The 15,700-nt window shown below is 37.5% G+C and overlaps 1 protein-coding gene across 1 annotated transcript in view; it reads left to right on the forward strand.

Annotated features, from left to right (window-relative positions):
• Positions 1–15,700, forward strand: part of IPO5 (importin 5) — a 44,937-nt gene that overhangs the window by 3,337 nt on the left and 25,900 nt on the right. Inside the window, exons 2-8 of the mRNA XM_055701817.1 lie at positions 1,270–1,350; positions 7,170–7,362; positions 7,866–7,968; positions 8,221–8,317; positions 9,400–9,504; positions 12,856–12,978; positions 13,066–13,186. Of these exons, the coding sequence (XP_055557792.1) occupies positions 1,270–1,350; positions 7,170–7,362; positions 7,866–7,968; positions 8,221–8,317; positions 9,400–9,504; positions 12,856–12,978; positions 13,066–13,186 (823 nt within the window). The remainder of the gene's footprint in view (positions 1–1,269; positions 1,351–7,169; positions 7,363–7,865; positions 7,969–8,220; positions 8,318–9,399; positions 9,505–12,855; positions 12,979–13,065; positions 13,187–15,700) is intronic.

A 15,700-nucleotide genomic window follows, 5' to 3' on the forward strand; every position in this document is an offset into this window, starting at 1 on the left:
GATTAAACGCAGGGATTTGGGGGGGTTTCAGTGTCTTACTGATTGTGAGCGTGTACTAGCAACTAGAGAGAATATGAAGTATGAATTGACTTGAATGAGGCCTACTAGGAAAAAGGTACAGAAAGTGGAGGAAGATGATGTCTGATAATAAATGTGTGATGGGGAGACTATTGAAAATAGCAGCTATACTGTCAAGTTGTGTAAATTTGCTAGAGAATTAGGAAGAACGGCTGCAGTGGTAAGAATAGGAAGTAGGCAGGCAGAGAACTGATTGAAATGAACCTGGTCTTTGTGTGGTAGGCTTGTTCCTTGAGTTCAGAATGAGATAGTGGGTATTTGGAAAGGGTGGAGTAATTTATCTTCAAGTTTGTGTCTGCAAAAAATAGCTCTTTCCAAGCTGGTAAGTATAGGACTATTTCTGAATGTTCTAAGTGGTTGCTCGTCAGCATGTAATTCCCCTGCTCTTACTTGCGTAGGTTTTGTATATTAGAGACAAGCATTTATAGTTTTAAAATTATCACATATACCATTTTTTGGACAGCAAAAGTTACTTTGCTGTGTGCTCACTCTAGCTTCTAAATAACAATCTAATAAAGAGCTGTAGTGAATGAACTATATGCCAGAAGTGGGCAAGACAATGTAACTGAACTTCTCATTAAACTTCCCATTTTATTAAGAGGGTTTCTCTAAGAGGGAGACGAAATAGTCTCTTTGTCTGAAACTCAGCCAGGAGTTTAGAAATTAAAAGTTCTTATTCAAAATGTGTAGTTGAGATGTTTGACTGCCACACAGCATTGTAAAGGCCATAAAAACGTTCAAAAAGAACTGAACAAATTTTTTGACTGTACGTTTGTCAGTGGTTATTAACCTGTTGGTCATAGTTCAGTCTCAGGCTTCCAAAGTCCTTAATCCTTTGATGTGATAGAAGCTGCGATGGATTACCAGGAGGATATACGTTCCATATATGTTTTATTTCCAGGAGGATACTTGTTCCGTTTATGTTGTATTTCATAACTTATCTCGTAAGTGGCCAGTAATGCTTATGTAGATCATTCCAATATGGCAAGTCTTACTGGATAACTAAGATTTTATTCATTATTTTAAAATAGGTCAGAAAATTTTATTTTGATAGGTTTAATTTTTTGCTATGTTATTTTCTATTAACTGGATGGATACTGAAATTGTTTAAAAAGAAAGTTGATTCATATTAATGCTTAACACATGCTTTATATCAATTGTTTACAATAAACTGTTTCCCTTTTTATGCAGGAGACATATGAAAATATTCCAGGTCAATCCAAGATCACGTTCCTCCTACAAGCAATCAGGAATACTGCTGCTGCTGAGGAGGTATGTCTCAGTAACCTTTGAATTCTGCAGATTTTCAAGGGAGCTTGGAGAAGCGGGTAAGAAATCAGTGCTGGTCATTTTGGGATAAATGAACAAGGCCAGGCATTAACTGAATCATCTTAATTTAGTGCACATTTGTAGAGGGACCACTCATTTAGTTTGTTGCATGTCAAGTTAGCTAGCTGAGACCTTTTGATGTAGGATACTTAGTTTTAAAAGTAGTCTTTCGTAAGTGACTGCTTAGATCTCCATTGTTTTCTGGCTGGGTGTATTGTTTTATGAACAGATTCTTTCCTTAAAATGTGTAACTAATATACGACTGTTACTGTGATGTTCCTTCAAGTTACAGTTGAAAAATGCTTTCCATTTTGGGGTCCTGTGCCTAAGTGTGTTAAACTTGTGTATCATCTGAAACTTCGTGTGCTTCTCAAATGGGAACTGGGGAGAGAAAAGGTAGCAGTTGTTTTGCATGTTTTATTCAGGTGGCTTTTGTATTTTATCCTATTTGGTGAGGATATGCTCATTAAGTCATCTAGCAGTGTTACGGAGTGAATGGAGAGCAGTCTAAGCACTATATAATTTTTTTACTGTGGGCCTACAGTAAGTGTGCCTTTTAGTTATTCCTTAATTTTGCAAAGGCTCACACACTTTAGCAATCAGGTATAGTACTTATTGGTGAGAATGTTAATTCACTTGGATATGCAGAGTGAAGAACAACCAGACTTTCAAAATATTACAAACTTCGCAGTCACTTAAAAGTAAAATCGTTTGACTTCCCCCTGCTCCTATCTAGCATTTTACTGAACAACGGAAGGGTGTACCATGTAGAGTTTCTGAACAATATTATAAGGAGAGCATAAGTGTGCTGTTTCTAGATTATTATCTCTTCTGGTAGATTGTATTCCAATTTAGAGGTAGATGCTGTTTGAAGTTTTTAGTGCTCGGTAAGTATTAGCTTACTAATATTGATGCCTATCTACTTACAAAGCAGTGTTCTTCTGACAGAACCTTTCAATATTATACTAGCAACTGGTTGCATAAGAGCTATGTAGCTTTCCCTCCTGCCTCTCTGAGTTGTTTCAAATGATAGAAGGCTGTAGAGTAGTCTCTCTTGTATTTAAATTTGCCATGAGAAATAAGTTCTACTGCTGCTGCTTCTTCACCAGAATAATATCATATATAATAATCGGATAATACTATGCCCTAGAAGTCGTAGCTGTATTGCACATGCTTCTGTTTTGAATACATTTGATAAGTCTGAGTTGACAACTACAAAGTCATGCTTATGTAAGTAAATACTTGCTCCATGTATTTTAACTGATTTTATTCTCTTTATGTCAACTAAGGAAATAACCCAGTCTAAAACTTGTTCAGAGTCTTGCCAATGACTTGGCTTCCAACTTACTCAAATGCAAAGAAACTTTTCACCTGTAGAAGTTACTCTTACCGAAGACGTAAGAGGTTAATATTTGTAGAATAACTTGATATTTAACTCCACCAATGGATAAATCAGTGAAAGCTCATAACTTAAGTAGATATTAGGTGATGGACTCAAAACGTCCTGATAATAAAACCTGCAAACAACCTTTCTTCCCTATTGGATTTCCAAATACAAAGTATCCTAATTAAAGCCTAAGTGAAGTCATCCCCGTGCTTGATCTAAACATTGCATATAAACATACAGGGAAGCATTCTGTGCGTGTTCAGTATGGTGCTGGTATCAATAGATGAGCATATGTTTCATGTAGATCCAAACACTGGGCAGAATAGTGCATGTGTCACCAGTGAATAGGGCTTTAGGCCTGGTATATGTCCTCTGAGCACACTGAATGTACCGGCACCACTGAGCATGGGCTACTGGAAGAAGCTTTAGAACTGTAAAGGTCCCTCGCCCAGGCTATGGGAAAGCTGTGTTCAGATCCCTGTTCATCCTGAAGCCTCTTTATTGCTTTACCCCCATCCCAGGAAAACTAGGCTGAAGAAAATACTCCATCCTGGTTGCAGGAGCTTGGCAGGGGTGTTGTAGAGGTCACAAGATTTGTAGGACTATTTGGACAACAGCTGGGGGAATCCTGACTCTGTAAGCTAGTAGTTTTGCCATTTAAATGGAGAAACAGAGATTCAGATCCCAGGACCCCTTACATTTGATGTGGAAAAAATAATTAAGCTTGATCAGGAGTAACTCTTTTAAAAACTAACTGTAAAAAAGGTTTTCTTCTAACCAAATGCCTAAACTGTGAAAATAAGCACCTTTTCCCTCTGTTCTCATTTCATAGTTTCCTGATAGCAGAGTAACGCTGTTCACAGAAGTGAAGCGTTGGACTTAGCAGTTAGAACACTTCTGCCGCAGATGATATGCGAGTTTGTACACCTCAGGCTGAGGAAGGACTTGAACCCAGGTCTCCAACTTCCCAAATGTGTAGTCTCACTGTTACAAAGTTAGGACTGTACTTTTTCCTACGCAACTGCATTTTAAAGGCTTGAACAGAAAGGTGGTATATATTCACGGTTTATTTCATGGTTTTTACTCTTAGGATGTCTCTCACGTGTTAGAGGCTGTTCCTTTGCCGTTTCGATTTACCACCTAAATCTCAGAGAGGAACAGTTGTTCTGCATTTTCTCCTGCATTTTTATTCTTCCTGGTTAACTCCAGATTGGCAGTTTGCGGTTGTGTCCTAATTTACAGTTGACTAATTTCGAGCCCTGTGAAATACAGTAACACATGCTGTATAAAACTGTGTTTCTGCATTACTCAGAGCCGCCTTACAGGGCTCTGACCTTTCCTTCCCCTTCTCCATATTGCCACATGAAAAGATTGCATTTCTTAGTCTGAAAACCACTGCATGGGCAGCCTCCTCTTCAGCATTTGGAGGGGAAGGAAGGATGGACTTCTGATGCGCCACAATTCTGCCTTTGAGTTGTATGTGGATCTCAGGCACTGCATGCTTTGAATCCCACATGGGGCTGGATCCCAGAATAAGGTTGTGCAAGTCCATCTTTGGACCATGTCCCAAATATTGATTGCTTCCATCCATGCATGTTTTCCTCCTTGAGGACTTAAAAGGAGCATTAAAGAAAATTAAAAATCACTGTGACTGTGCTACACAAGATGGTTGGTCATTTTCTTACAAAATGTGTAGGGGTTACCTGGACACTTTGAATGCTAGTGGAGAGCATGGTATCCCAGATTTCTGTTCATAACTTTTCTGCTGCCCTGCTGAGCAAGTTGGTTTTCTTCTTGTGCCTTGGTTCGATCATCCATAAAATCCTAGAACATCTTTAAAGCACTGTAAATGCTATTAATTAGAAGTGGTATGTTGAAATTTGAGTAGTATGACGACCTTTTATGTTAATACATTTGACATTCCAGTTGTATGTGAGCACCCCAGCAATTTAGGCATGCAGAAGAATCTAATGCTAGGAGAGAATTCTGCTTTTTTTATGCTTCATTAGTAGATGGAAGTTCTTTGGGGACGTATACTTTATGTTATTCCTGTTCTCAATAAAGTCTATAGCTGCTAAGTTACAGGATTTTAAAATGCTTGTTTGGGTACTTGTCATGCTTAAATATAGAAGAGCCTTTGGTGTGTGTGAGAAATACATTCTTCCTTAACCCCAGAGCAGCCATGTTCGTCAAAATTAAATTGACAATGGTAATTTTTATATATAGGTGGATACCTGCTGAGGAAAACATGCCATTTATTATTAGGAATCAGTTGCTTCTTTGTTACTTCTTCAAACATTTGAATTTGCTTTTGGGAATTTGAGAATTTTTTTCTAAGCTAGTAACAATAACCAGGAGCTAATTCATGTAGTGTTGATCTTGTGTCTTTCTGTATGCCTTGTTATTTGTGTTTTTGCTTTGCAATCAGGCTGTGTTTGGCAGTCTTCTAATATTTTAAATAAAATTCTTCAGAGGTGGAAATTCTTACCTTTGAGACTACAAGCGTTATGAAAACAAGCTCTATTCCCTATCTGGCCGTGTATTATTACTTCAGGAAAGGAATGAATTTAACGTGAGTTCAGTCATTATCGGATGTCGAAGAATATGTGCAGGAACATGATGCCCTGAGTAAGGGAGAGTGCGTGTCTTGTTTAGTCCCAGAAAACTTGCTCCCCAGTCAAGGCTTCTATGTAAGTTCACCATACTAATGAGGAGAAATTTAATCTTTCACAATATTGGTGCCTCTAGGGATGAGAAAAGGAAAGATACCATTGTATTGTGGTACCAGTAAAGTTTTTCAACACATTGTGGAATTCCCAGAGGCAGTGCAGAAAGAATCTTTCTCCTTCCTAACTCATGTGCCCCATGTGATGACCTATTGCTCGAGAACCTTGGCTTATGATGGGAACTGTGGCACTGGTGGGCACTGTGACCCTCTTTGTTCACCGGCTGTCATCCTTAGATCTACTGGGGAAGACCTACTAATCCTACATATGTGGTGGCTTTGGTCCATGCTGAAGCCGTTGAGGAGGAGATAAGGAATGATCTAGAGTAGGGTTCATTTCTAGTCCTTCCCTTCTGCTAGTGTAGAGACACAGTGTATGCACTACTCCTTAGCTGTATAGAAAAGAGCTGGGTAGATTGGAAAAGGGCACAGTGAGCCTGGGGACTGCAGGACATAACAATAGTATCTTGGGTAATGTGCTAGCAATACCTGATTTTTCCAGGGTACGTTAAAAGTTGAGACTTTGCAGCAGTTTGTGTTTCTCATCTATAGGTTATGCTCTAGCAATATGGTTAAGATCTTTTAGAAATTGGACTTTGTTAGTTCTGCTGTTCGTTGAACATTTTTGAATTCCAAAGGCTGTTATAAATTACAAGTACACATATAAAAACCAAGTACACATTAAATAAGAACACCTTAGGAAAAAAAATTGACTGTGTGTTGCATTAGATTATTTTTTTGTGAGAAATTAACGTGTAAGGTTTTGTTACACATCAGAAGTTTGAGGGTGTTTTTTAATTACTGTTTGTCCTTCTAGAAACACTGCTTAGTGAACATCCTAGTTATTAGATCATTCACAGTGCTTCAGGTGTCTTTTTGCCTTTACTGCATGTGTTGCTCTATTCATTTTGAATTACTCAGCCGTGTTTTTTGCTTCTAGTTCTTGTATAATTGTAATTAAATACAGGTACATAAAAGGTATGCAAGCAGGAAGCATAGACAGTAGAAGTATGTCATATTGAGGTTCTTATGCTCAAATTCAGGTTTAAAGAAAAACATTTCATGATATGCCTGCAACAGGCTGAAAGCTTTGGGGCTTTTTTTATTGTTGTTGTTCAGAGTAGAGTTTTATTTGCCACTCGGGGTTCCTCAGTCTTTAGATCTTTAGTGTGAAGTTTGGTTGTTTGAGAAAGTGAAGGTTTGCAGGTTAGTCATCTGACAGAGTTGTCCCATTAAGTCACTTGTTAATCCAAAAAAACCTGTCTGGATTGTATTTATCTCAATGGGCCATTTAAAATAGGAAGAAGACATGCTTTAAACATCTTCCAGTAACGCAGCTAAGTCCTTAACTTGCCACAAAACATGTCTAAGGTTCAGCTCTAGAAAATAAATGAATACCTCTGTGGATTTCATGATTATTTCTTTGAGGAGCTATAACTGTCAGAAACAGGGTTGTAAGCTGATGTTTCTTTACCATGTTTCTACTTCCTATCATAATTGTCGTCTGTTGCTTGAGAGGTATTGCATTCGCCAAACAAGTCTACACAGTGAAAACTGATCATTTGGAAGCATGATGTCAGTCATCTTTCCTCATAACAGCACGATTACCATATCAAAACTCTTTAACCTACATACTTTCTTATTCAATAGGCTAGACAGATGGCAGCTGTCCTTCTACGACGTCTTTTGTCTTCTGCTTTTGAAGAAGTTTATCCAGCTCTTCCACCTGGTGATCAAAACTCTATCAAAAGTGGATTGCTGTTGATTATTCAGTTGGAAACACAGTCCAGTATGAGGAAAAAAATCTGTGACATAGTTGCTGAATTGGCCAGGAACTTAATAGGTATTTTATATAAGCTGGTATTGTGGTAAGATGTTTATGTATTCATAGTAGTTTTGTTTCTTGTTCTCTAGTCTCATGTAGATGCTTGCAAATCATGTACTAAGTGATTTCATGGTTTAAAATAAAACCTAATATTTGTTTATATTATCCTTGATCAGATAAAAATAAGACTCTTTAACTTTGCTTTTGAAATTGCTTGGTTTAGGTGAGATTGTATTAAGATTTAGCAATCCAGTTTTGTTTAAATTCTCGTGAATATTGTGCCAAACATCTGCATCAATTTATTTTTTGAGTGCTGTTACGTGACAGTAAAAAGAGATCATCTTCTATTCCTGAGTGCCTTTTAGATTTAACATTTCAGCTGTATTTTACACTGCAACTTGGACACATCTTCAGATTTTTTTTTAAGTTGATTTTAGTAACAATGACTGGTTGCCCTGTGCAGTTGAGATCTAACCACTCTTAAGTTTGCTTATTCTAGAACTTTGTTTTGTTTGATCTAGATGAAGATGGCAACAACCAGTGGCCAGAAGTTCTGAAATTCTTATTTGACTCTGTTAGCTCTCAGAATGTGGGACTGCGTGAGGCTGCTCTACATATTTTCTGGTAAGCTTTCAGACTGCTACTTTTCTGCAGGTTAGCTAAGTCATGTCTGTAAAAATGTTAGAAAAAACCTGTCACAACTTTATAAATTAACAAGCAATCATATATATTTCATTTATTCTTTTGTATTGTGGTTTACTTAACTCTTAACATGTACAGTTACAATCTGTAGCTTAAACAATTGATAAGTTTAAAACAATAGTTAAGGTTAAACTGTGAGTTTTTATTGATGTTTTGGTCTTTTCTTATCCCTAGGAATTTTCCTGGGATTTTTGGGAATCAACAGCAACACTATTTAGAGGTCATTAAGAGAATGCTGGTTCAGTGTATGCAAGATCAAGAGCATCCATCAGTAAGACTTTTATGTTCTTTTTTTGATATGTCCTGAGCATAGATAGGATCTTAGTGTAATAGTCTCAAACTTATAAAGGTTAAACTATAGATTCCCACCAATAGATTGCGTTACCTGAAACTGATGTACATCTGGAGTTTTGACTATGCCTACTGCAAAACAGAAGTTTCAAACCTTTCATGGTCCTGAAGCTGACTAGCTGGCTCATATCTGCTCTGTTTAGGCCCAGACTCTTCTAGTAGTATGCCTGGAGAAGCCTAGTTGTAGCGGCCCAAAGAGCCAGGGTCTTAGCCAGAAGCATGAGAGATCAGAAGGTCCTTGTTAAGCTCTCTTTCTGGCCCTTGTGTTTAACAGTATATATACATAGTATCTGTACACAGTATGTCTCAAAACTCTGAATGTATGACAGCTCCTTAAACTGTGCCTGTTTTGCTGTAAGGGCATGTTAGAAAAGCTTGTTTTTCTGGAAGACTTCAGATTTACTGATTTGCAGAGAATTGTACTTTGAAAACATTTCTCTTGTTGTGGAAAATACTGGGCAAGGGTAGGAAACCCAGCTGTGGTATATGGGTTCAGTTTGCTGCTCCCCCATGGATTACTTTTTTTGACCTTTGAAAGTCAACAGAGTAACATTTTCTAAAGTACCACAAGTCATGCCTTTAAAGAAGCATGTTTTAAACGCTTAGATCACACTTTCTGAAAAAATGGGACTTTGACGCTTGCATACACATTTGAAATTGGGATGGAAGTTGAAAACAATAGTTTTTTCTTCTGTTAACGAAAAACAATCCAAAACAAACAAAAACAAAACTAGGAAATACTTACGACCTTGTAATATGATAAACTTCTTTGTATAACAGAGGACATAGTTGCTGAAGACCTTCATTATTGCATTACCTTAATTTGAAGTAAGATGTAAAATCCCATGGTAAAAGCTAATTGCCACGTCTGTTAGGAAAATGTAAAAGGGAAATGATAATACAAAATGTAGTCTCATAATAGGCTTAAAAGTTAAAAGAAAACAAGGCATGTTTCCTTACCAGTTCTTCATGTTTATTTATCCAATCCTGCGTGTCTTCTAGATCAAGACTCTGTCTGCTAGAGCTGCAGCTGCGTTTGTGCTGGCTAATGAGCACAATCTTCCCCTTCTTAAACATTTTGCAGACTTGTTACCTGGAATCTTGCAGGTAAGAAACCACCCAAGTGACACTTAATGTGGCATTGCTGTCTGCATTGGCTGTATCCGAACGTAAATTATTGGTCTGCAAATTTGTGTAGCATATGAAGTTTTGCCAAGACTTGGATTAACTCTTTATTTTAGTTAGCGCAACCATCAGTCACCAGCAAGATGCGGTGGAAACTGGGAAGGAATTTTGTTAACACATGCTAATTGGCAGGGATTTGAGGAAAATAGTTCAATGCTGTCAGCGCTGATTAATTTATACAGTGTTACCTAGATAAATAAACAAAAGTTCTTCATAAGGTATTTAACTGCAAGTCATACAGCTTTTAGATCAATCATGATATTGAAATATACTTTAAATATTGGCTACCCTGAGATTTCAAGTAATCAGTAATTTGGAAATTCATTGACCTATCATATCCTGTATCTCTTCAGTTTAGAGGAAGGTATCTTCAGTTTAGAGGAAGGTGTAGAATTATTCTGAATAAAGATTCTCAAAGAGCAGCAGTCTGGACAAATAGTCTTTATTTGATAATTTAGGAACTTCCAAACAAAATGCATTTTTAAGCTTCTTGCAGTTTCTGAGGCTGGATTAAATCTCTTTTAGGATGCATGAATTTGAGCAAAAGTTGGAATTCTAATATAAGGTTGTTTACGTTTGGGGGGAAGACTATTGTAAACTGAACCAGAGACAGAAATGGTTTGAGTTCTGAAGGACGACAGTTTCACAGTATATTTCCCTTTCTGTATCAAGAAAAAATGGAAATAACTAAGTGCCTGTGATAAGAGTGATAATGAACTGTAGGTGATTTTGAATTAGGCTAAATTTAGGTTAAAGACTGACAACTTGCTGCAGTCGGTAGAGCAGGTTTCTGTTGACAGTGTAAGCTATAAACCTTGTCTGTGTGTGCTTTGTGACAAGCTGAAGAAAAATAGTGCAGAGTTTACTGTCTTCTGCAACCAATGGAATTATGCTTGATCTTAAATGAAAACTGAGAGGAATGTATTAAAATCAACTGAACTTGAAAATGGGCTCCGGTGTGTACAAGATACGTATTTTGATACTGAGGTTACTATCTGGTAGTTAGTCCCTGTCTGTGACTTTGGCAGTTAACAGTTGTGTTGTTCAAACACTGTAACTGGCTGAGAGGACCTTTGCTGCTGAGTAGCATACCAGTGGGAGTGAGGCAGGATTTGGGGTGGGCATGCCATTCGTCTTGATGTTTGGCAATTAAATTGTATGCTGTTTTTAGACTTAAGACTAATAGCCTGCTTTGTGTGATACAAGTTTCAATGCTGCTGTTTTAGGCTGTAAAAACACATGCACTGGGCTTGCATTTTCAAGTTTTATTTTGCAAACTTAGAGCACAGAACTATGCTATGAAATCTGTCTTTGTAAAGTACTTACTGCGAGAAGGACTAGATTTTCTGGCGGTGGTAACACAAGATGGATATGAAGATCTGAGTTTATAAATAGGAGATGGGATGTGTTAGAATAGTGGTGAGTGACCTTTGGAGACAGTTGGATGCTTTTTCTGTTGCTGTTGAAGTTCATTTTGTTGAAATATTGGCATGGTAAAAAAGCTAAAAATAAAACTGTCTTGGCAATTCAGTCCTTTCAGTACAATATCTATGATGGTTATGCTGGAATTTGAGCTTTCAGAACTAATAGTTGAAACTTTTATCCAAGAGATATATCTTGCAGTGGAGGTAAAAGCAGCTGGAACTTCAACTGACTGCTGTCATTGACGGTGTTCGAAAGAGACACAGAAGAGTGCCTCTGCCTTTTAGGGCTCACTGTGCGCTTTGAACTTCTTTCTTCAGAAAACTAGTCATCCTTATAAACTGTCAAATTTGCAATGGGTATAAAATACAGAGTTTTACAGAATTTTCCAGTAAATATTACATTATCCTTTGCCAGAATTGGAGGACAATCGATAACTGTTAGTCCAAGAGGCCTTAACCAAGACAGATTCCTTCCCAACCCTAAATATTTCTCATACTAGAAGATGCTTTTTCTGTGTTTAAAGTGTGGGCTGTTTGAGTGGCATTATCAAAAGTGTTGGATTCTTAAGTATTAAAAAACCCCAATTATTCACTTTAGAAAATTTTTCTGCATTAGGAAGACATCAGATACTTTGCTAATGAAAATTCCTTTCAAAACCCCAAAAGTGTGTTTAAAGGCTGTTTTTTATTTGGAGGTTTGGGTTTTTGTGTCCTACTTGTAGAGGAGTTTTAACACCATTGAATAACTGTGTGCTCTTTTGATACTAGAGTATCAACCTTATCAGTAAAAAGTAAGATTTAAGTTACTTTTCAGAATGTAGCTATTGCTTAGGAAAGATACTGGGAAAAAACTTGATTTCTTTTTCCTGTGTTCTGTGACTGAAGGCTAAAAGTTCTGTTTTAATTTGGTGGCTCTCCAGAGTTGTCTGGAAAAAAATAAATTATTTAATCTTGAGTTTCCTGGTGTTTGTAAGTGTAAGCTATTCGAAGCTGTTCCCATGTAACGGGAAAAAAGGAGTTAGGCTCATTTTCCTTCTTTTGGGCAGTTACTTAGAGGAGTTTTTCTTCATTTACAATGGGTTTTGAAGTTGTACTTGTGAAAACAGTGGTTTTGCATGTTGGTGCCTCTGATGTATGACTGTAATTCTTTCTGAGTGTCTAGTGTGTTAGATTTAAATTAATAATGGTCAAAAATGATGATGCATATATATGTATAGATAAGATTGTGAGCCACAACTAACTTGTAGTTTTGGACCCTGCATATTATCTCTTTGTAGTTGTTATGGATTTATGCACGCTGGCCGCTGTAGTGGGGTGCGACCCTAGGATCCCACTGAAAATACGAAGTCTGAATTAAGGGTTTCAGTTAGTTTTTTATTAGTTCTCAGGTTACAGCTCGAGCTGGGTGACTCTGGAGAGGGACCCCTACCCTGGTTCATGCCTCTCAATTATACCTATACCACCCATCACCAGATACCCAAGTCCAATCACTTAATTCTGGTCAGTGGTCTCTTTGAGTTCTTACTGGTTTTCACTGTTGCTGGGCTGGCCTTGTTCTGAAGTTACTTCATTCTCACGGAATTGTCTCCTTGGTCATTCTTCATGCCACTTGTATTTGCCAGCTTCAGCTAGTTCTTTCTTAGCAGCATTAGTTTTAACAAAAAGTTTACTCTAAATCAGTTCTTGCAGCCTAAAGGCTTCAACTACTTTAGCTACTAATGCTAAGCCACTGAAGCTGAACGAGACTGTTCAGAGACCAGAACACGGTTAATCACATTGCTTCTGTAACAGCGCTCCCATTCATAGTATTTTTTTTTATTTAACTTATCTTCATCTTATATCTTCATAGGCTGTAAATGATTCCTGCTACCAAAATGACGACTCTGTTCTGAAATCCCTTGTAGAAATTGCAGATTCTGTTCCCAAGTATTTACGACCACATTTAGAACCTACATTGCAACTAAGTCTGAAGGTAAAGCTAGGATTTTTTTTAAAAAAATCACTCTTCCCACCTCAAAACTTCTTTTCTAACAGTTTGCTCTAATCTTCTGGATTGTAGCTGTGTGCAGATGCCAGTCTGAGTAACATGCAGCGTCAGTTGGCGCTTGAAGTAATCGTGACCTTGTCAGAAACTGCTGCTGCTATGCTGAGGAGGCATACAAACGTTGTTGCGCAAGCTAGTAAGTACTTTACTCATTTTCTTTGTTGAAACAGTTTGCCTCCCTTTACAGTGTTAAACTGACTTTGCAGGTGGTCAGTGACAAAACCATGTCAAACTCACAGTTTGCTGGTGCTGATAACTTTAAGTGCCACTGAAAAGAGTTTTCTTAGAGAAAAAAACCCTTCTTTTTATGACTCTGCATAAATTAATCTGTGCTTATGCAGCCACCAACAGTTTGAATAAAAATACAGTAGATTCTTGGTGTTCCCAAGGAAAAAGCTACTTTGATGCTTTTCTGCTGGCTTTGGGAATTTGTACTGAAAAAAAAAAATTGATGCGTTTAGTTCTGAAGTTCTGTGTTTGAAGTTTGACATGTAGGCCAGATACTCTGTGGTGCTGGCAACTGAAGACTGAAGGAATTCAGCATGCATATTGAGCTTCAGTGTTGAGTTAAAGCTGTGAATTCAAAATCAGATGCTTATATAAATACTTAGAGGTAGTCTAATTAGTCTATTTAACATGCAGATTGTACATTCTTTGGAAAGGCACTTTTAAAATCGTGCATTATTATTTGAGATACTAAAAATAACTGTCTTCTGGACATCCACAGCAGCAATACTGTACACACTGGTATTTCTCTGGCTTTTAAAACCTTTTTGTGAGTGGATCAGGGCAGTGACACAGCAGTGTAGCCTGCTGTTTGGAAGGATTCTTTTCCTTCCCTGTCACACTTGTATTTGCCTAGATCCTTACTTTTTTCTGAAACTTGCATAAAGGCAATCTGTTAAAAGGCAAATTTCTTGTGTGCATGGACTGGGGAAATTTGCATATATACATGTCACTAAAATAATTATAAAACTTCTGGATCTATTTGGCTTACATGTTGCAACTGTTGACTAGGAGTTGAAGTTTTGTTTACTTGTAGAATAGTTTTTTTAAGAACAAATCCTTTTAGAATTTATTTTTAAATTTGAAATTTTTTACAATGCTGCATTTTCACTGTATCCTATAGCTCGTTGGGACTATTAATGCTTGACACTTGCTGTCCCCAAATCATCACAAGCTTCTTTGCTGGTCAGGCAGCATAATGAGGTGCCTCATATCTCTTTAGAATGTATTACTTTTATATTGGGTTGCTGGTTGCTGTTCAGGAATGAAATATTTGTATTAAGATACTGTATTAAGATAAGGCACCATATGAGGATGAAATACCTTTGGTTTGCAGCCCATTGTAAAATTGCTGTTAATATTAATGAATCACTAAGATGAAAGACATTTATTCTGCAGAGCTAGGAAAGGGGTTATGTTCAGAGAATGATAAAAAAGTAGCCAAAAGGGATTGCTTTTGTCTTGGTTTTGTGCCTTAGTTTGTAAGGCTTTCTGTTTTCATTCCACTAAAAAGTTGCTACATCGCTTGATCCTCACAACTAGAACTGGGTCTTAGGCAAAACTGTCATCTTATGCTGGTTTTACTGAACATGATGCTGATTTAGAAGTAAGTCTGTGTCCTGTGTACCAGTACCTACTCAGAAATTCCATCTGGATTCAGACTTCTCTCCCTGAGCTCAGTGTTCAAGACAGTAGAGTGTTTTATTGCTTTCCCCCTAGAAATAAGAGCTGCAGCCTATCTTTGGCTGTGGTTTTGCTCAGTTGCCAGAAAATGGAGAGTCCTGGCATGCCTCTGAAAAGAAGCAGGCTTAGCGGGCTCATTCTTCACTTGTTTGTAAATACTCTATATATTGGCAATAATTGAATTTTGAGGGCTTTCTGGGACAATGTTGAAACTTTAATGCACAGCTCTGTATTTAAAAAATAAATCTTTGTGAAACTATATTTACTGGCAACCACATTCATATTAAATGTCAATAAGAAACAACATGTTCACAGGCTTTTGCAGGTTCTAGATATGATGTTGGCCAGACAGCTTTACATGGCAGTTTATTCTCAGCTTTATTTGTTAGTAGCAATGAACGCTATGCCATCAGTTTTTGGAACCACATAGCATTTGTGACAGATGATGGTTGACTTCCATATTTCAGAGCTGCGATGATACATTATTTTCACCTGTGTGCTTATGAGTATCTGTGTCTGAAGAGCTTCTGGGCTGTAATTGTATTTTTTTTGAGGAAATTCTTTTCAGTGACTAGTGAGTATACGGAATTCTGACATGTGGACATCATGCTAGAGAGTTCATAGCGTGGATTAAGTTATCTTGATATGTATATAAAAGCACTGTGAAGGTTTTTGCAACCATGGTATAATCTCTGGCTGAAGATACGTGGCTACATCAAGCAAATCAATCCATAATTTGGTCTTTTCTTGATACTTGACCCACAGTGTTGTCAGTGAGCAACATTTTCTTCTATCATCAGCTCACCAGAAGTTTCTCATCTGTCCAGACGTATGGTGAGATCAGTTTGCGTAGGGTTGTGCTTCTGTCATAGGTACTGTAAAGGACAGTTAACTATGATGCCTGTCTTCACCATATGTGGTGGACTGTCCTAAGAAGGGTCTTAAAGGTTGCGTATTTGAC

Source organism: Falco cherrug, chromosome 2, assembly GCF_023634085.1.
Source record: "Falco cherrug isolate bFalChe1 chromosome 2, bFalChe1.pri, whole genome shotgun sequence".
Taxonomy (NCBI): Eukaryota; Metazoa; Chordata; class Aves; order Falconiformes; family Falconidae; genus Falco; species Falco cherrug.